This window comes from Scomber japonicus, chromosome 11 (assembly GCF_027409825.1).
Source record: "Scomber japonicus isolate fScoJap1 chromosome 11, fScoJap1.pri, whole genome shotgun sequence".
NCBI lineage: Eukaryota > Metazoa > Chordata > Actinopteri > Scombriformes > Scombridae > Scomber > Scomber japonicus.
Genome location: NC_070588.1, coordinates 26,232,877 through 26,253,154, shown reverse-complemented (window position 1 = coordinate 26,253,154; position 20,278 = coordinate 26,232,877). Strand labels below are relative to the sequence as shown.

The 20,278-nt window shown below is 39.2% G+C and overlaps 1 protein-coding gene across 1 annotated transcript; it reads right to left on the bottom strand.

Moving 5' to 3' along the window:
• Positions 1-22: 22 nt before the first annotated feature.
• parp4 (poly (ADP-ribose) polymerase family, member 4) lies at positions 23-20,189 on the bottom strand. Its single transcript, XM_053328289.1, has 35 exons — positions 20,120-20,189; positions 19,396-19,523; positions 18,247-18,472; positions 15,845-15,968; positions 15,304-15,382; positions 15,107-15,211; positions 14,736-14,894; positions 14,335-14,472; positions 13,994-14,161; positions 12,589-12,734; positions 11,374-11,505; positions 10,578-10,676; positions 9,723-9,906; positions 9,076-9,217; positions 8,631-8,773; positions 8,335-8,466; positions 8,016-8,102; positions 7,670-7,834; positions 7,270-7,316; positions 7,009-7,090; positions 5,714-5,851; positions 5,447-5,636; positions 4,894-4,964; positions 3,980-4,167; positions 3,335-3,434; positions 2,745-2,915; positions 2,440-2,520; positions 1,571-1,651; positions 1,373-1,468; positions 1,067-1,186; positions 928-954; positions 803-829; positions 680-709; positions 537-581; positions 23-61 (listed from the first exon to the last, which is right to left on the bottom strand). The coding sequence occupies exons 2-35, from the start codon at positions 19,519-19,521 to the stop codon at positions 23-25; spliced, it is 3,888 nt and encodes a 1,295-aa protein (XP_053184264.1). The 5' UTR covers positions 19,522-19,523; positions 20,120-20,189.
• Between the last annotated feature and the right edge of the window lie 89 nt (positions 20,190-20,278).

Here is a 20,278-nt window from a genome sequence, read left to right as displayed (position 1 = left end):
ACCCTGATTACACTACACAGTTTTATGTTACCTCGGCATAAAGAATAATCTCCTTCCCGTCCTACAACAGAGAAACAAAGGCAGCTCATAAAAGGGAAAATTGGTTAAAACCTCTGATAACATTACACTAAACCTCTGATTACACCCCTGTAATCATATTTGTCTTAACACAACTTCCTCATAAAGTGCAGGATAATGGCCAAATATGTTTTTAGATCAATTATATCAAGCAAACCTTTAATAATGTTAGCTAACCTCACTGTTAACAAACCCTATACTAGCTTTCACTACAGTTAGAATAATAATACCAGAGCAAAGAAGTGCTGGACATTGCCCTGTTCTGACAATTATGTGTGTGTCTGGCACTTAAGGATATGTGATGATAATTTATAATAACCTGATACTTATTGTTACTCTTTTTTTTTTTCCATGCTGATCATGCTTAAAAGTAGTAGCTCTGTTTTAAAAATACATTTATTGTCACACCCCAAATAACAAGCTTTAACAAATCTGCAGTTTATGCTGAAGTGACTAACCATGGGTCGACGTTTGGGAAGAAATGCTGAACGAGCAAGTTGAGCCTACAACAGAGAGACAAAGACAGTTCATAAAAGTGAAAATTGGTTAAAACAAACAAACAAACAAAAAACCCTGATTACACTACACAGTTTTATGTTACCTCATAATCAAGAAGATCATCATCCTCGTCCTACAACAGAGAAACAAAGGCAGCTCATAAAAGGGAAAATTGGTTAAAACAAACAAAAAAAAACCCTGATTATACTACACAGTTTTATGTTACCTCAAAATGAAAATCAATTCCCCTGTCCTACAAAAGAGAAACAAAGGCAGTTCATAAAAGTGAAAATTGGTTAAAACAAACAAACAAACAAAAAACCCTGATTACACTACACAGTTTTATGTTACCTCGTCATAAAGATCACCATCCCCATCCTACAGAGAAACAAAGACAGCTTATAAAAGTGAAAATTGGTTAAAACCTCTGATTACACTACACACAGTGTTATGTTACCTCTGTAGAAAAACTATTGCTATAACACATGACCATTTCAGCCAATATACGTCTCTCACGAGACATCCAGCTCATGTATGGGAGGATGTCGACATCTTCCTCTGCGATCAACTTGGGGATATCTGTGAAGCCTTCCTCTGTTTTCTCTGAGTCCTAAAACAAAGTAGAGGAGTTTGTTTTTCATTGGGATCCACAAAATACCATGTGAAAAAAATCCTTTAGACCCAAGGTGTAATGTGATTAGTTGTTGGGGTGGAAGGGGCGGTTGTCCCGAGCAGCTTCCAGAAGTCAATACAAATGACAGTATAAATGTAAAGGAGCCTGAAAAAGTGCACAAACCCTTTCTTCGATGGCCACAAAGCTGGTGAACTGAGACAAGATGGAGAACTCTTTGCTTAATTCAATGATGGAGGACTTCAGCTCAGCTTTCTTCCCCTGGAAAAGCAAAAATCTACATCAACATCTACGTCAATGTGAACCAGGGGTGGTGGTAGGGGGGTTGCTTTTGGTCTCACTCAATGACACATACAAACACACCTCATGTTCAGCTTCGCTAGCATCAAGGCTTCCATCTTCGTATTCCCTGATGAGGGCCCTCGCTGTGAGCTTGTGAAGAAACTGAAAACACACATATCGTAATCATCACTTCATCATCCTCATACTTATGACAATCACCATCAGTATGCATCAGTATCTATTTTTAGGGTAAAGGAAGTGACGTATGAGACAATGTTCATGTATCATCTATTCACAGTGGTAGTATTTAATCCTTACATACTGTTCATATTCTACACCCTTGCAGTATGTTCTGGGACAATTTAGACCTGGTCTAAGATTAAACATTAAACCTTGATTAATGTTTCAGAGAGCAGAGAGTGTATTTTTAGGTTCTCAGAAAAAATAATTACTACTACACAACATCATGTCCTATTTTACCTAAGACATGAAAATACAACATAGCAATAATGATTTAGATGTATTTTATTGAAAGTGAAAATGACAAGAGCTTTATGGAACTGTGGGGTTTATTGTATAAACATTAGAGCCATCAGTCTTCACCTCTTACATCATAAAAAGAAATCCACATCACTGCTATCTCAAACTCTTTACTATTCATTTAACTAAAAGCCATGTCAACAGATACGGGTCAAATTTGCCTCAATGGTCAAAAATGTGTAGCACCTATATGAAAGTATAACATTTTAAATATATTACCTGCGTTAGGAAGTCATCAAATTTCAGGGGAAAAGACATTTGTGATGTTTTTACTGCTATTAAATGTCAAAACGGGTCAAATTTGACCCACACAGTATGTAAGGGTTGAACATATAAAGCAGACACTGTTGACATCGGTCAGTGTGGTGTATACTGTGTGTGTGTGTGTGTAGAAGTGAGTGTGTTCTTACTGTGCCCCTGGTTTTCTGCAGCTCACTCGTTGATACCATGGTTTTCAGCTCCTGACCACTCAAGTTGCCAAGGAGGGTGGCCTGTGTGAAGTAAACCAAGCAGTAAAATGAGATAAGTGCTGAAATTACTCTTTAATTAATTTGATTAATCAATTTTAATAATAATGGGTTTAAAGAATTTGAGGACGCATCTTGGGTTCTGGGAAATTTCAAAACACACAAATACATGAAGATATCTCCAAGAAAAACAAGAAAAAAAAACATAAAATCAAAACAGTTTGGAATAATGTACATAAAATGCATGCCTGAGTGCAGTGCGGCACAAAGCCATAGACCAGCGTGTGACAGTCATTGAACAAAGCATGGAGCTGCTTGGGGGCTTGCACAGGAGGGGGCGCTGTTGGGTTGAACTGTTGCCACTTCACTGACACTGAATTGCAGCCGGGAGACGCCATACGCTTCACCTGAGATGCCACCTACGGCCGAAAAAGATAGTGAACAGATGAATTAGCAGTAGTGATTTCCCTCTCCTTCAAAGCATAGAAATAATATCTCATTGTTGTTTGTGATAAAACTTCATTGAAAGCTTCCCCATATACATATTCAGATCTAGAGGGGCATCCTACAGGATCACCATTGCCACTATATCCCCCCCCGGCATGATGCTGCATGTATGAAGAGGTGCTTTACGTGGACAAATTAACATTTTGACCTCATGGTAGTGCCAGATGAAAAGTTGGGGGGTTGACTAGATTCATTATAATTCATCCTGGAGGGAGCATGGACATCTGTGCCAAATTTCATGACAATCCATCCATCTCCATAGTTGTTGAGATATATGTCTGGATTTTAACCTTTTTGATTGATGCCTCAACAATCAGGTCTTCAGTCTCACCTTCTCTTTCCAGTTGTGTTGTGTTTTTGTGTCAAAGTATTCATAGGCTCCGCCCCCTGCCTGGGCCAGGGCCCTAAGCATGTGCCGATTGGCTGTTGGGCTGAAATGAAATAAAACACGCACAATAAATGTAAAATCAGAGTGCAAAACACATCAGCTATATTTGCTGTGTTAGAGGATTAACTCCACACAGGGTGGAAGTAATGTAGTTTAACCACACTGTAAATATAAGGCTTTCAGTTTGCAAGAATTTCAGTTTTGTAAATTCATTAGAATTTCGAAATTAATCACGCTGCCTAAAATTTGTAGCACTTTCTGTCTGAACATGCAATCTTTACATTGCAGCCACACTGTACACCCACCCTGCCCCACCAGTCACTAGTGGGCATGGCTGGGAGTTTGTCATGGTTGTACGCACAGCTGTTTAGAAATTCACTGGTGCTGCAGCTTGATTAGCTGTTTTGATGTGAGCACCAGTTGTTGAATTGATTTTTCCCGATAATGATAATGATTGAGTGCAGATTTTGTTGCCAGTTAGTTTGCATATAGAGGGGGCTACACTTTCTAACATAGTACTCATCAACATCAACACTAAGCTCATTTTCACATCCCCTGTGATTTATGACCCCTTCATTGAGTTCAGACCTGAGGCCACAGGTGAAGAGGCGGCTGTGCTGGACGTTGTCTCTGAGCAGCTGCAAGGTGAACTCGGCGTTCTGGATATGGCCGTCTGACAGTAGCAGCAGGTTCCTGACGCCACGGGACGGAGGCAAGAGGCTGAGAGCTCGAAGGGGCCGCCACAGCTCAGTGCTTCCCCCTACTGGAGACAAGCGCTGATAGGAAGGAAAGGAGCTTTGAGGGTCAACTTACAGGGCCAGAATGGAAAACACAAAGAATATTTTTTTCCTGTTCACCTTTCATCTCATCAGAACAAGAATGGAAAGGTGCAGATTAAATGAGGGCACTAAGATGAGCACGTTTTGTAATTTTCTTGCCTAAATAACTAAATATACTCAATCTAGCATTTGGATTAATTGTTTACACACACTAGATGTGAATTTCTCAGATTTTGTTATCTTTAATGTAAATTACTCAAAACAAATAAAAGCTCTGAGAAACACCTCCAAATTCAACATTAGTTACTTACTGTTTAAATGTAATATAACATTGTTCTGTATGTTGTTAAAGGGATCTCTACATTCACATAAAGGAATTCATCTTCGATTGACCAGTGAAGACAAAGTTATCATTTCCACCATCCTTTCCTGGATGTGTTTGTTACAATTGTGTGATAAAATCTACGCACAACCATTTTTAGCATATGTTTTCATGGCTGCATCTGGTTGAAGCCATTTCACATTGATGAAAAGACCATTAACCACGTATATAACACTTTTGGTACTGTAATAAAAATGTAATACAGTGCAGTAATCCAGTAGGAGTGTTTTTTTGTAATTTAGTTGATATAACAGTATATATTTTATAGTTTACCATGTTATACAGCTTGTTATCTGTTATAACATTTAATAACTTAAACCTAATATATGACAGTAACTTACCTTGATGAATCTTTCGGCTGCCTGACGAGCTTCAATAAGTGGCTGTGCCGTCTGGAAAGCATCTGTGTGATCTGATGGCAGAAAAAAAACAGTGAAAGTCTGGAAAATGTTCCCCACTTTGATCATTTCTCTCACTGTTTCCAACTCATTCAGATATCTGATGAAAGTAGTGACATGGCAACTTTGGAGAATATGGTTTCAATGTACATTCTACAGTAATGTACAGAGTGTGGTTTATTACAACATTGATGTAAAATAGAGTTGACTTCACATAGGTACAATGCACTGATAAAGATCTCTTGTACTGGTGGTGATAATGTTAATATTACATGTTGTATGTGATACATTAAGCGGTCACAAATTCTTACATGTGTGAGTGCATAACACATCACCAAACTCAAATACATGGTTTAATGACTTTATGCATTGATTGTGCATCATGCTATTTTATTCCATAACATATTCTCTATTTATATTAGTCTTTATTCTTATTATTTATTCTTTATTCTTATTTTTTTACTATTTGTGTAAAAACTTGAAGGACTATGCTGACCTGTGCCAAAGAAGATGACATTGAGTCTGATGTTGTGGTCGAGGGTTTTGAGGACCTTCAGGGCGAGTCTCTGGGCTGTGCAGATAGTCTCCCCTCTCATGGACTCAGATGTATCAAGCAACAGGATGACTTCATCGTGTGTTGAACTGGAGGTTGCTTCAAAGTCTGGATAGAAAACCAACATGCATGCCTGCAGGAGAGAGTGAAGGACGGTAAGAACAATAAATACAGTGAGTTAAAGAGAGGAAGACAGACAGGTTGACTCACCTGGCTTTCCTTGTCAGGGTGTTTTTCTACCCACATCCTGGGTAGGTGGACCTCAGACAGAGTGACCAAGAGCTGGAAACCCTCTAGACCCATTACCTCTCCTGGCAGCACACTCACCACGGCTTTACAGTCTGTTTTCTACACACACACACACACACACACAGACACAGACACACACACACACACACACAGGAAAACAGAATGAAAATGAACAAACGCTGGGCTTGGTTTTTACTTGGTTTTAAGGCAATTGTTGGTCTTAAAAGTATTTAAATTGCTTCCTTAGTAGTAGCAGCTAAAAACAAAGTCTAATGACATACAACACCGAAAACCTTCCATATTCTAATACAACTGTAACTAGCCGATGTTTAGTATTTCTACATGAATGTTAAATATTTAATCAATAGTTAAATTCTCTGCTGATAGAGAGTTCAACAGGACCTACATTAGAGCCCTGAGGGATATCACATACCAGGTCTTTTATTGGACGAGTGGTCATCCATGACCATAAAGAACTGTTGACCAGTTTAGTAAGAACTGTGCCAGAGAGACCCACCCCAGCATTCATATTATGGTCTACAGTATCAAATGTAGATACTCTATTCTTCAATGTCTCGATGCAGTCTATCATTCTGCTCTAAGGTGCATAACTGGGGATGGCTTTAGAACACATTGTATTATTATTTATGAGAACATTTTGGTGGCATTTGTTAGCAGTGAGAAGAGAACGTCACTGCATTCTGCCTGTTTGTTGTATATTTTTGTGTACTTTTATTGTTTAAATATATATATACTTATATATGATTTGTTGTTAATTTATACTGTAACTTTTGTGTGCTTTTACATGTACTGCAATCAGGGCATCCTTGTAAAAGAGAGAGCTTGCTCTCAATGGCCCTCCCTGTTTAAATATAGGCTAAAACATTTTACAGGCCAAGCAAATACAGCTTTTTCTCAGTGTTCATTCTGAGGTCACTCACATTCACTTTGACTAAAACTGGTTCCTTTTGTAATGGGCCCTGAAGCTACACAGGAATTTTTCAAAAACATTGCTGTCACAGAGGAAATCAATACTTTTTTTTGTCTAAAAATCGTACTCAGAAAAGGAAAGTTGGAGATTTTTCTGCAGTTAGTGATAACAAAATAAACTGTGTTGGCTTTTTTAAATATTGGATTAACTTGTCTTTCTCCATCTCTGTTTAACTTTGCAGCAGTTTTTTTTGGGTGGGCTAATGGTCTTTTTCTCCATGTTGACTTCTAAATCTAAATGTATTATTAACTTACACCCATATTACCTTCATATTGATTTCGTGAGTGGTGCATTGCAAGCTGGTGATCTCATAGGGCATCTCAATCGACATGTCCAAGGTGAAATCCCTACAAAGGAAGAGTAATACATTGAACACAGCATCTGGAATGCACATTTAAGTGTGCATCATAAAAAACACTATGGGGAAAGGACACATACTGTAGGTTAATACCGGGAAGACAACTTCTATCCAAATTTTTTGATCGTGTGTCTACATTTTATCACAACAACACATAATATGGCTCACCTTGTACTTGCTGCTTCATCAGTCACACACACTTTTTCCACAGTAACCTATATTGAACGAAGGGAAACCCACAAAACACACAGATGAGCTCAAGCCAAAGATAGAAAGACACAAGCCTAATGGAGCAGAAAAAAACAAAAGCAGCAACACTTGGCCTCAGTTTATAACACAACAGGCAAACTGAGGACCACACACCACAGGTCCAGCTATGTTTGATATGTACTGCTAAGCCATTCACTGAATTGCCTTTTAATTGTAAAAACACATTAAACAACCAGCAAGAAAATAAGGAGACTAGATTGAAGACATTACAGTTGTACAAATATATGCATACATTATACAATTCCTTGGGAACCTTTTTACCATTTTACACTATCAATGGCCTTACTAATCTCCTTACTTGTGTAGTTTGGTTGAGCGCTTCACTCTCCTGCCACGGAGCAACACTCCCAGGCAGGGAGAAGAAAATACTCCCATCTCTAACAATCAGCTCAGACACAAAGGTAACTTTGATGAGGACAGTCGCACCAGGCGGCAGGTTGCCCACACTGATAGTGAACACGTCCTGCAGGGAGCACAAAAACAATATCACAACCAGCGTAGAAATACACTTTTGTATGAAAAGGAGCTGTCAAATATTTTGGTATACTGATCAATCAGTCTATCTTATAATTAGAGATTGCTAGAGTTAAAGCTTGAATTAACATGATGATGTGTGTTTGGTTGAATACAAAAGCTAGACATACAGGAGCATCCTGGTCCATGAGGTAGGCTCCATGGCCTCTTTCAATGGCCTGCTTGTACTCCTTGCGAGCGGTCTCTTTCTCCTTCACCTAAGATCCAAACAGACATAAAATGCATGGATAAATTGGTTTTGCAAATAATCTAAAAATGGTAGTTGTCATTTTTATGATAATATTTGACCAAGCTTTACAGTATATTCTTGAGTTGCTTCACCTAAAAAGACAAAATGGTTACTCTCTGAAAGTGGTTTCAGAGTTACGTTCGGTTAATAAAAAAAACAAAAACAAAATAGCTGAACAGAATCATAAGAAAAGGTGTTACCTGTCCCACCACATGTTTCCCATTGATGAAAGCTTCAAACCCACATACTGCTGCAGAATCATCCAATGGGAAGACGTACTTTGCCTCAATGGGCACAGAGCTCAGATTGGTGTATTTTTGGAAGATGATGACCTAATACAGGAAAGAGGAGATGTCAAAAGAGAGACATACCATCAGTGCTTCATTTGAGATGTCAGCCAGTAAACTCAGCATGTATTCCAGGAGGTGGATGCAAGACTTGAATGCACATCCTGGTCTGGCAAACTTAGTGTCAATAAAGTTGTTTTTTTTCTCACCTGAGAGAGCAGATCCATCAGTTTGCACTTCACATGAACGGCCTGCAGAGGGAGCCGCTGACCAGAACTGTCCAACAGTCCAGCTGTCACATCTTCCAGTGGGTTTTTAATGCTGTCATCATCCTCATCCTCAGAACTCATCACTACACACACACACATGCAAACGCACACAGACACAGGTCAAGTTCAACAAATAATGAGTCAATAAAAAAAATAAATAAATAAAATAAAGTATCACGTAATATATGATTGTGAAATTAAATTATTTCTGTATTTCTGTATTTCTTCTTTTCATCAGGGTCTAAAATTATCAATTTATAATCAATTATAATTTCTCAATCACTTGCTACTTCCCTGCTGTCTAAAGCAAAACATTACATACTTAAGTGTAGTGGACCAGAGAATTGTACTTTGAAAGTGTATTTTGCAGATATGCAATGCTCACCTTGGTCACAAGAGGGCAGACTTGGCTCATCTGAGGTGTTGATAGAAGGCCTGAACTCCTGCAGTTGGTCTCCGCTGATGCTGAACTGAACCACGTACTTCAGTTTCACCTGATCAGGACTGTAAACCACGTACTCATCATCCTGGAGACCAGATTGATTTGTTGTTACCAGATTGTTATCAATACGCGGTGACAGATTCAAAATAATAATGTTTTATTTTAACCATCTTATAAACTCTAATACGGTCTTGAAGAAAAGGAAATACTCAAGCAGTGCATGCTACTTTTATTCAAATTTTAGCTACTTTGGTGTAAAATTGTGTTGGCATTGTGTTGATCACATTCCCATGTGGACCCAACTGAATACAGACCAACTCTATGTGTCGTCAGTATTATACTGAGCTGATGTAAAGGTTCAGACACATCCACATCAGAATCAGAAATGAAACTCCTACATATATGATTTGATCAGTGCATAATGTCACACTATTACTATACTACTATTTTTTTTTTTGGGGGGCATTTTTGCCTTTATTTGTCAGTGGACTACCAAAGGATTCCAGAAAAATTAGCTTTTGCATCAGAAAGAATAAACTTTCCTCTGCATGGTTATCCTTTTATTTACATTTGCACACACTAAGTTCTACCTCAAACTCAGACTGAGTGTACTGGGTGCGGCGGACCCCGTGCACACTCTCATATCCCTCAGGAGCTTGGGTTAGCATGGGGTCTCTCCTGTGGACATCTTTGCATCCTCCCAAAGCCACGTCACACACCAGCAGCAGCCGAGAACCATCTGTCACACTGGGCTTGGAGTATTTCAGACTGGTGCTGTGGGTGGAGGATATGGAAGACTAAAAACATGCTTACTGAAAATGACTTTGTTGTTGCCATCTGGGTTCCAGGATGATGAAATGATGAAATGGAGGACTGCAGGCTGGCTAGTGCAATGTCATCCTTCTTAAAAGGAATTTTCATAGACAAGCTTTTGAAATTCTTTTGGGTTTTGATTGTTTTTTTTGCTGAGGTGACTGAAGTTATAAAAGTAAAAATGTGAACTCAATATGTCTCATTTTAGAGGATTCCTTTTTGTATGGATGATGTTATGTCACAACAAATGAACATATTTGGAGAATAAACCTTGTTAATTCAGATATGAATTCATTAACAAGGTTTATTACATAATTATGTTTATGTATTTGTTGTGACACACATGGAGTTTGCATGTTGTTCCCTGTGCTTTTTGAATTCTCTCTGAGTACTCCAGCTTCATCCCACAACCCAAAGACCAAAGAAAAATCAACAGCTTCAGTAAATTTCCATAGTTGTGAATGTGACTGTGAATGATTGCCTGTCTCTGCCCTGTGATTGACTAATGACCTGTCCAGGGTGTGCCCTGCCTCTTGACCAATGTCAACTGATATTGGCACCAGAGCCCCCGCTCTAGAGGATAAGCAGTATAGAAAATTAATTAATTAATGAATTTCAGATATTCAACTAACCTCACAGCATCAGTAAAGTAGATTCCACTTCCAAGATTACCAACATCTGTTCTTTCTATCCCATGATGCTCCACTCCAACACGAGGCAGCAGCAGACCACTAAAGAGAGTGAAACATTTAAAAGTCAAAGTTCATTGTTGAGTTGTAAAAAAGACTTGCACTATACCTGTCAGACTGTCAACATCATTATTATTATTACCATGTAATGTACACAGAAGGCATAGACTTACCAAGCCAAATATGGCAGACCAGATTTATGTATACAGTATGTTTAGAAGGAAGTAAAATTAAGGAAGTTAGCTATAAAACTTCCCTAAAGACAGTATATTTTCAGTCATGACTGCTGAAAAAAATCACTGCTTACAAATTTAATTTAGCCAGAAACCATGTAGGGTGATGTCAGCACTTCTATGAACTTATAGCCAACAGCTCGGATACAATTCCTTTGTTGTTTTTAAACTAAAAATAAAGATTGGTGGGTGCATTCACTTACTACAGACAGTCAGGCTTCTTAAATTACAACAATGATCTGTTTTCTTTCATAACTTTTTGTGCAACTGCAACTGTCCAACAACTTTTGACAGACTAAATCTCAGCTTGTTTACATGAGTAAATATGTACTGTGTGTGTTTTAGGGACAGATAAATAGGTCCGTTTTTAAAAACAGATGTGAAAAATACTGATAGAATTAGAGAAATTAAATCATCATGAAAATGAATGAATGCTATATTATTAATATTATACTGTAACACACCAACACTGATCTGGCTGTGTGTATGTGTGTGAGTGATCTCACCGAGACAGGATTCCTACAAAGTTGTTGGGGCTGGAGGAGTGGAGGAGGGACTTTATGTTTCCGAGCTCACTTTTAAAAGTCTGAAGTTCCACACCTCTGCTGACACGTACAACCTGCTGGATCTGTACCGTACTGCAAAGCACAGGAGGAAAAAGTGGCATTGAAACATCACACATCTGAAAAATATACATATTTATTTAATGTATGGATGGACTCTGATACCTTCACTAAAAGGCAGTTAAAAAACACTAATTTGGGGGCCATTTATACCTCTGTAACCAACTACTACTACTATTTAGAGGAATATCTTTATGATGAAGTCAATTGCAATGCTATTATATTTTACTGTTATGAAAAGGAAGGCTGATTAAAAATGAATTAAATTCCATTCTATGCCTCCAAACTCACATCTCTTTAGCTATTTTATTTGGTTCTTTGGTTCGTGGTATTTACCCAAAGGAGTGTTTGCATTTGCTGCAGTAAAATACTGTATATAGTTTAGTGAAGTTGGTTTGTTTGGCTGAAAGTGGATGGAAAGTGATGTCAAAAAGGTGTTTTCCATCATTAGTATGCACTGGATCAAACTAGGCTTTGCAGTCATAGCAAGGCCTCACCAAATGTTGGGTTTAGACACTGTCTCCTCTTGAGATAGTGGTAAGCAGTGAGTCTGCTTCTTTTGGGGAAAACAGGAGGCATTCTGATAGTGTTGCTATAGCAGCCAAGGTCAGATATGTGTTTGACAGTTTTCCCTGAATGGGGTAAAGGTAACAGAGGTTTGATATAGTGTTGGATGTAGGACAAAGGCATTATCTGTGTGGTTTAAAGTCTATCCCCGGAGGAGAGAAACTTCAGAATTGAAGGAAGCATCAGAACATAATGTGTACTGATCATTCATCATTCACTTCTCCTTGATCAAGTAAAAAAACCTTTTCAATGCAACACATCCTGGACTTCTGTCTACTCTCTCCATTGATGTATGGGCTGCATAATTAAAATCTCTAACAAAAGGTCTCAAGTTGCCACTAGAATGATTGCTCTAAACCAGGGGAAAAGATTCACTATTAAATGTTGTGACATTTTGGGTATTTTCTAGTAGATCTGTGGCATTAAATGGAATGAAAAAGAAATATAATTAACAGGAGGTGTGCATTTGTATCAGCAACTGTGGTTTAGTTAACTCAACTTTAGTTAACTAGTTTGGAGGCAGTAAGTTACCTGTCCTGCAGCAGAGCAGTTACATCCTGAAACTCAGAGCTGCTCGGCGGAACAGCTTCGATGCTGCACCTCAGAGCTCGATACTTCCCCAGACAGGTAGGGCTTCTCAGAGTCATCTCACTCACGTTCAGAACATCTCTGATTAACTTAACAAGAAATGATTGTGTTAATATTAGCATGAGAATATGAAGAGGAGAGTGGTGACTTCGTGGGTTTATGAATATTTTTGCTGTCAGCAGAGACGAGATGAAAGCAGAGATGAAACGATAATAGTGTATATAAACATACACTGATGATATTTTACAGTTTAACCATCTTTAACTAACAAAATGGATTTAAAAAAGCAGGACAAAAAAGACATGCATATATTAAACTTGAATTAAAAAAGCGTCACATTTACATAAAATGCTGCCTATATAATTTTAAAAAATAAAATAAAAATATTGGCACATATTGAAAAACATATTCACCGATACTGATATATCTCTCATAAGGTCAATATATAATTCTTTAAATGGAAATTGCCACAAACAATATGATAAAGTAACAAGTATCAACTGATAGCAGCAGCTTCAGTTTTCTGTCAATGTCTACACAGGATGTGTTCAGGGACAGTATTGACTGTAGGTCACATGTGCTTACACTGTAGTGATGTGTGTGAAACTGAAGAAAACAGGCCGAGTGAAAAACTAGCATGGGCTTTGTGGTTACACACATATAAAAGCTTATCTGTTCCACTAGACATGCATGAAATGGACGAGTGAAAAACTCAGCTGAAACACCTGCAGAGTAACTTTTAGTGTCTGTGTATTTAAGCGTGTGTTCAAACCTATGGTGTGTTTACTTTGGTCCAAATTAGTGCATAATTTGCATGCTATGATTGGTAAACCCATTAAGTTTTACCTTTGGTTCATTTCACACCGAACAAAATTCAAGAGCATTACGTATTTGATCCACATAGCGTAAAACAGGAAGAAGGTCCTGAATAAGGTCCTACTTGCCCAGTATTTACCAGGTTGGACTCTTATTCTTCAGCTAGCTGCTAGCAACTGTTGATTTCATCTGCATTCCAGTATGTGCACCTAACTACAGGAGCAATTTAGCTCAAACTTGTAGTTGAGTCAGAGGACAAATGATGTTTAACCAGACCAAGACAACTTCCTTTAAAGAGTTTCATTATGGTTGTTTTGTTCTACACTCAAATACAATTGCTGTGTTCAAACCTGCACGAATCACAGCAAGTAGGAAAACCAACAAGAGTGTTTATAACACTTGCTACCTGTGGTTCTTTATGACTGTATACATGTGTATTTGCTTTATTATACAGTACTTACTTAGCTGTTTGGTCAGTATTACAGTGAATGTTCATATCTCTGTTTGTACATGTGTATATGTGCTGTGATACCTGACAGAGGTCCAGTTTCTGAGAGATGAGCTTAGCGTTGGGAGGTGGAGGGAGCTCTTTGTGCGGCAGCAGGGTGTAAACCTCACCCAGAAGAGACGCCACCTCAGCATGATTCCCCTCCCTCTGCTTTCTCTGAGCCTGAATCAACAAGCCCTCCGCCCTGCTCACCTACACACACACACACACACACACACACACGCAGGGAGCAATGGTGTGATTCTAATCAGATTTGTGATCCGACAATCTTTCCTGGAAGGTGAGACAAACACTAGGCTGATGGTGCAGCTGATGCCGCTGTCAGACTGGGATTTTACAGAAAAATCCACATGGGGAAGGCTTACATCGTTGAGGCTGAGCTTGTCGACTGAAACTCGGAGGATGTTTCCTAGGCAACCCAGGGCCTCGGTCCATAATAGTTCCACAAACAAGCCCACACTCTGCGACAAGCTTCCTGTGTTCAGCTTCTCCTCCAGCAGCAGCTGTCAGGCAAACAAAGCACATATCAATCAACCCATCAGCTAATTACATTTAGCTACCTAAAAGTCCAGCAGCAGTGACTCCGGTAAGAACACAAAGCCAACCTTAAAAGAGTACTCCACTGATTCAGCATTGCTCTTTTCACATTTAAGATTGTCCGACTCATGATGGACAGTTTAACTAAAAGGGATAAAAACAAACAAGCAATGCAGTCTTCTTCCTTGTCAACTGCTGATTCAATGTGCTGAGAGTGTGTGTGTCTGACCTGCTGGAGGGGGGAGGAGCCCATGTCCTGAGCCTGTGGAGGGATGCTGGTCCTGGGCTGCAGACCTGAAGCCTGCAGGGTCCCTTTCAGGGCCTGGTAGACCTCTAGTGCTTCCTCTGAGGTGGACAGAAACACCAGCATATCCCTCACTGCTGCCTTCTGTTAGCACAAACATAGGGTACATGTTTTTAGGTTTGTTTTACTCAGGTCCAGTCATAGGTTTCAAATTCAACTTGAGACTCTATGGAGTGATTTTAGTGTTATTACTTAATAGATTACACAGAAATCATATATTGCCAAACTGCCAACAAGCAAATAAAGTAACCTGTGAGCTGACATGCACTATAAGCAGTAACATACATCTGACTCACATTGGCTCTTATATCATGCTTGCAGTACTTGACCACACGGTACTGCCTCCCGTTCCTCCCTGTAGAACTCTGCAGCTCCAGAATGCACCAAGTGTTGCTGTTAACCTAGAGAGAAACATTGCTTATTAACAATAGTAATCATTGTAGTACAGTAACAGTAGGGAGGGCAGTGACTCAAAATGAAATGGAAGCTTTACCTTTTCAAAGATGGAATATTTGGCCACTTGAAAATGATCCGGGTATGTTGGAAGATCATGATCAGCTTCAGTATAAATTCTGTCAAATTTAACAAACGACAATAGAAACAACAGGATAAATGTCATTTCATATATGTTATACACTTTTCGGCAAATTTATTTATGAAAACCAAATGCTGACTTAGTTTTCTAACTCTTGTAACAGTCTGTTTTCCCTGGTTGGTTCTGCAAAAATCAATCTGGGATTTGAATTCCCAAATGGAAAAAATAATCACAAATTATTTTTTACAGTGTATTGCCCCTTTTAAAGCATGCCCTGCCAGTGGGTGTGAGAAAGCTACTCTCCCTTTAGAACTAGAAGTCTTTGACTGAAGGAATGATGAATGATGAGAGCGAAAAACCTGGACAAGCAGCATTACTCTCCTCAAAGAAACATCATGTCTATAATCTATATACTGTTTAAAAATGCCAAATCTTACATGGTATGTATACAAACTGCACAACTGACAGGGTTTTACGGTTTTAAGACTGTTTTCCACACCTGAACCTTTCAAGAACGCTCCCACTCTTTTTTGGAGTCTCCACCCTTTGAGTCAGCCTTACAGAATCCACAGTTCCACCTTTGGACGACTCAGCAACTGCTCTGGTTGTTGGTACATCAGTTACTAAAATACACACACACACACACACACACACACACACACACACATACACACATACACACACACATACACACACACACACACACATTAGAGTTGCCTATAAACCTTTGTCTATGTAAAGCATGGTGACAGATGGATTGTCACAAACACACACATCACTCATGACACTCTGAAAAATGAATGTGTAACAATGTAGAGTGCTGCACACTCCAGATGAGCAAACACACCTTTTATCTGACCAAAAAGACTCCTGTTTGCAGTTAAACCTGCTCAGAGTCTACTATCCATATATCAATGCAGAAACAGAGGTAGGGAGACAAAGCTACTCAAACAGTGTCTAAAAACAACAATGAATGTGTGACTTGTATCTGTGCTAAATGCAGATAAAAGCAGGATCACAGAGAGGTCATGAGTTATTCTGCTGGAATTGGGTGGTGTCCTGGTTCTGATTTAGTTTGTCTGCTTTCTTTAACTGGCTGAGGGAGTACAAAGTGAAGGATCGGCATTTTACGCTCCCACATCTCTGATTGTGCAAACAGTGTGCAGCACAAACCTATACTGCATAGTCGGCACATTTCAGAGCAACCCAAATGTAATATTAATTTAAAAGTATGATACATTATCAGATAAACCATGTGCATTTACAAATATCAGGGTTGGGAGCCTTCACCATCATAGTTCCTTCACTTTAATGCTGCACTTACATCATTTCTAACAGCGTAGTGAACAGCTGTGTGTGATTTTTAAGAGAGAACCCACAAATCTGTTTTTTTTTTTACTTCTTACTTTTTAATTTACTTTACTAGTCTAGTAGGCTAGGCTTTGATGATGATAATGTACTGTTGTGTTGTTTTTCCAAAGCGTTTTCCAGATATGACCTTTTTATAGTTTTATAGTGCTGATTATATTCAGGCCTTGCAATGAGGGAGCCATATACTAAGTAGTCTAATTCTGATTTGTTTGGACTCTTAATCAGATCATTAAATGGTCTAGTCGACTGATTGGAGAGCCACAGCTGTGCCTGGAATCGCTGTACACCAAACAGTTGAGGGACTAGCCAGCTCTGTCTCTAATGAGTTCCAGCACAAGCCATCCTGACGTAGATTCAGAGTCCTGAGGGCGAAGACCACATGCTACAGGAACAGCTTTGTGCCTACCGCTGTTTCTCTTTTAAATAAGTCTCAGAGCACTTTTTTAATATACAAGTCTGCCTAATTATTCATTCCTATTTATTAGGGCCCAACCTGGTCTTAATCTTAAATTACCCTTGATCCCTTGCATCATGTTCTTATCAGGTTTTTATATTGGCATTTTAATGGCCTTTTTATTCTGCTTTGAACTGTGATCAGTGAACCTTGCCCATGTCTTTGTTTGTACTGTTGTAAATTGTCCTCTGTATGTGTCCTGTCTTTTTAATATCCTCTCCTGCTACTGCAGACCAAATCTATCTACAGATATAAATAAAGACACCGTGACCTTAGCAAACACTTTTCGGTCATGTGATGAATTTAAGTCCAATATTCACTCTTTTAGCTCTGTTTAGCTCTGCCTCTACCAACTTCTGAGGGAAATGTCCTTCTCTTTAACTGCTAAATGTCTTCTGCAGCAAGAAAACGACAGTATGAGAGCACTGAGACTGAACCAACAGTAAAGTTGCACCCAGACAGCTAAACAATGAGCTGAAACTGACTGTAAAACTCCATAAAGAGGAGTGGAGCTGCAGAGTAGGGTGATAATTCTCTGTAGGTTCATACGAGTGACGTCATTGATACATTGTGATTTTAAAAATAATTATTAAAGCTGATTTAATTCATCCTGAATTATGCATACATTTGAATATACGTATGAATAAAGACTGAAGTGGACACCTAAACTTCCTGACCTAAATAGACATTCAGTCACCTATATTTGGTACTTAACTGATTGACTTTAAATAATTTGGGGACATAGTTTACATAGAAATGTGATGTTATTTATATTCAGTACATTAAAAGTGATTCCCACCTTGAAATTAAGAAATCCTACTTAAATCTTCCTCATATCACTCTACTGTCAAACATGCAGACCACTATACATCAATGTTTTGCTTTGTCATCTTACATAGACCTAACCAAGGTGAGCCGATGAAGGTATTTTTGCCATGTCCACATAAAATAAGCAAACAGCACAGCAGAGTGCAGGACATTTTTCTCCTGTTTTAGTGTTAATCTTGCACCAGACGCCTGCAAAAATATTTATGGTACCTCTTGGAAAAAGCTGTTCTGCCTATTAAAGATGATACCTTGATGTGAGAGTGGACCTCGCCTTGGTGAGGAGAAAGAAGGAGCGGGAGAAAAAGCAGAGAGAGAGGAAGTATCCAGTTTGTATTCATCCACAGGCAAAAGAGCTCCTCTCTCCAAACAGCTGTACACGTAATCCACCTCGACCACAGGCGTTTTGTACCTCTGGACACCACGAAGCCTGTTGGTACTCAGGTTGGATATGTCACTGACCACGATCAGAGAGCACTGTTGACAATGGAGACAAGTTGTGATTTCTGGATGTTGCGTATGAATACTGTATATCCATCAGGCAGTGGCAGACCAAATCTAGAAGGCAGCAGCATGTGTTGCTCTCTGCCATGGTCTCTTTCTTGATTGTAACACTAGGACAAGGGTGTCAAACTCATTTTAGTTCAGGGGCCACATACAGTCCAATTCCATCTCAAGTAGACTGGACTAGTAAGACCATTGCACAATAACTTACAAAAAATAAAGTTGGGCTGCATGGGTCCCACATTAGTTTGTCTGCAGTTTCCATGGTAGCCCCAGCTGTGTTTGCCCATATGGGCTTCAGGTGGCTTCTGTCTGGGTTTCAGGTGAGGCCCAACTGGTGAGTTACACATGTTTGGCCTTTGTTTCTGAAACAATATGGGGTCATTACAGGTTGCCCTGTTTATGCCCATGCCTGCTTACCCCACTATGTAAGTGGGGTATGAAATGTATTAAATGTATGAGCCCTTATGTGGCTCATACAGTCAGCCCATGTGGGGCCAATGTTACTGAAACCATGTGGGACCTGCAAAATTTGCCCAGTTCAAGCCCATGCCCACTCAGTACCCATGTAGAGAGAGATGTCTTAAGAAAAATGAGTGTCTCTGCCTTTTACATAATATTTTGGAGTAGAATATTGGAGTTACTTTTTTGCAAATTTCATACTTTGCAGTGGACCTGATTGGACCCCTTGGCGAACTGGTTCTGGCCTACGGGCCATATGTTTGACACCCCTGCACTAGGATGACGTACAATGCTGCCAGTGTGTTTAAATGAATCATATTGTAGAAGGATATATTTTTAATAAAAAAAGACCTCAACCAGACTGACATCTCTGTCAACAGGGTGATATCTGTCTAACCAGGTACTAACAGTAGAAAGTGATCACATCCTCTCACCTGTTTGTTGACCACAAAGGACATGTTGCCTCCATTTTCTGTTATAGCCGACTTCAACTTCTTCCTCTCCTTGAACGGCAGATTTTTCAGCTCCAACAGCACAGAGCAGTTCTCAAACACAGCCATGCCTGTGAGGAGAGGACACACCCAAACTGGTTATTACAATACAATATTAAGTTGCTTTCAGCTACTGATTTTGTTAGGTGTTTTTTTGTCTATACTTTCTCTATTTTGGTGTAACCTGTGTGGTGTCTTTGTGTCTCTCTCACACACTCACAGACACTCACACACACACACACACACACACACACACACACACACACAAACACACACCTACACACACCTACACACACCTACACACACACACACACACACACACACACACACACACCTATCAATAAATGTGGATAGGAAAATCCCCAAGCCTGTGTAAGCTGTATAAAAAAGTGAAGTGCAAGTTCTGACAGAGCACAACTGAATAAATAGTCATAACGTTACAATAACATTACAAATATGTTTGTCGTGTTGGATATTTTTCCTATTCAACATCTAACAAAACAACAATAAATAACAACACTTCCTGTGAAGGCGTCCTTGCTGTAAAAACATAACTCTCAGCTCTCTGTAAAATGAACTATCATGCAACAACAAAAGCAACAGCTATTAAATGATTGACAACACTAACTAACTGCTGATTAAAGAAAGAAAATAAGGTTAACTTTACTGTAAACATCCAGAAAATGAACAGACTCCTGTGACTGCTGACTTTAGATGTTGTGCTAGCAGACCTGTCACTGCCGTGTCAGGCTAGCGTCAAACTGCCAGTGTTATCTTCCTGTAGGCGTGTGTCTTCAAAATAAAAGCTGTGATATTGAAGAATAGG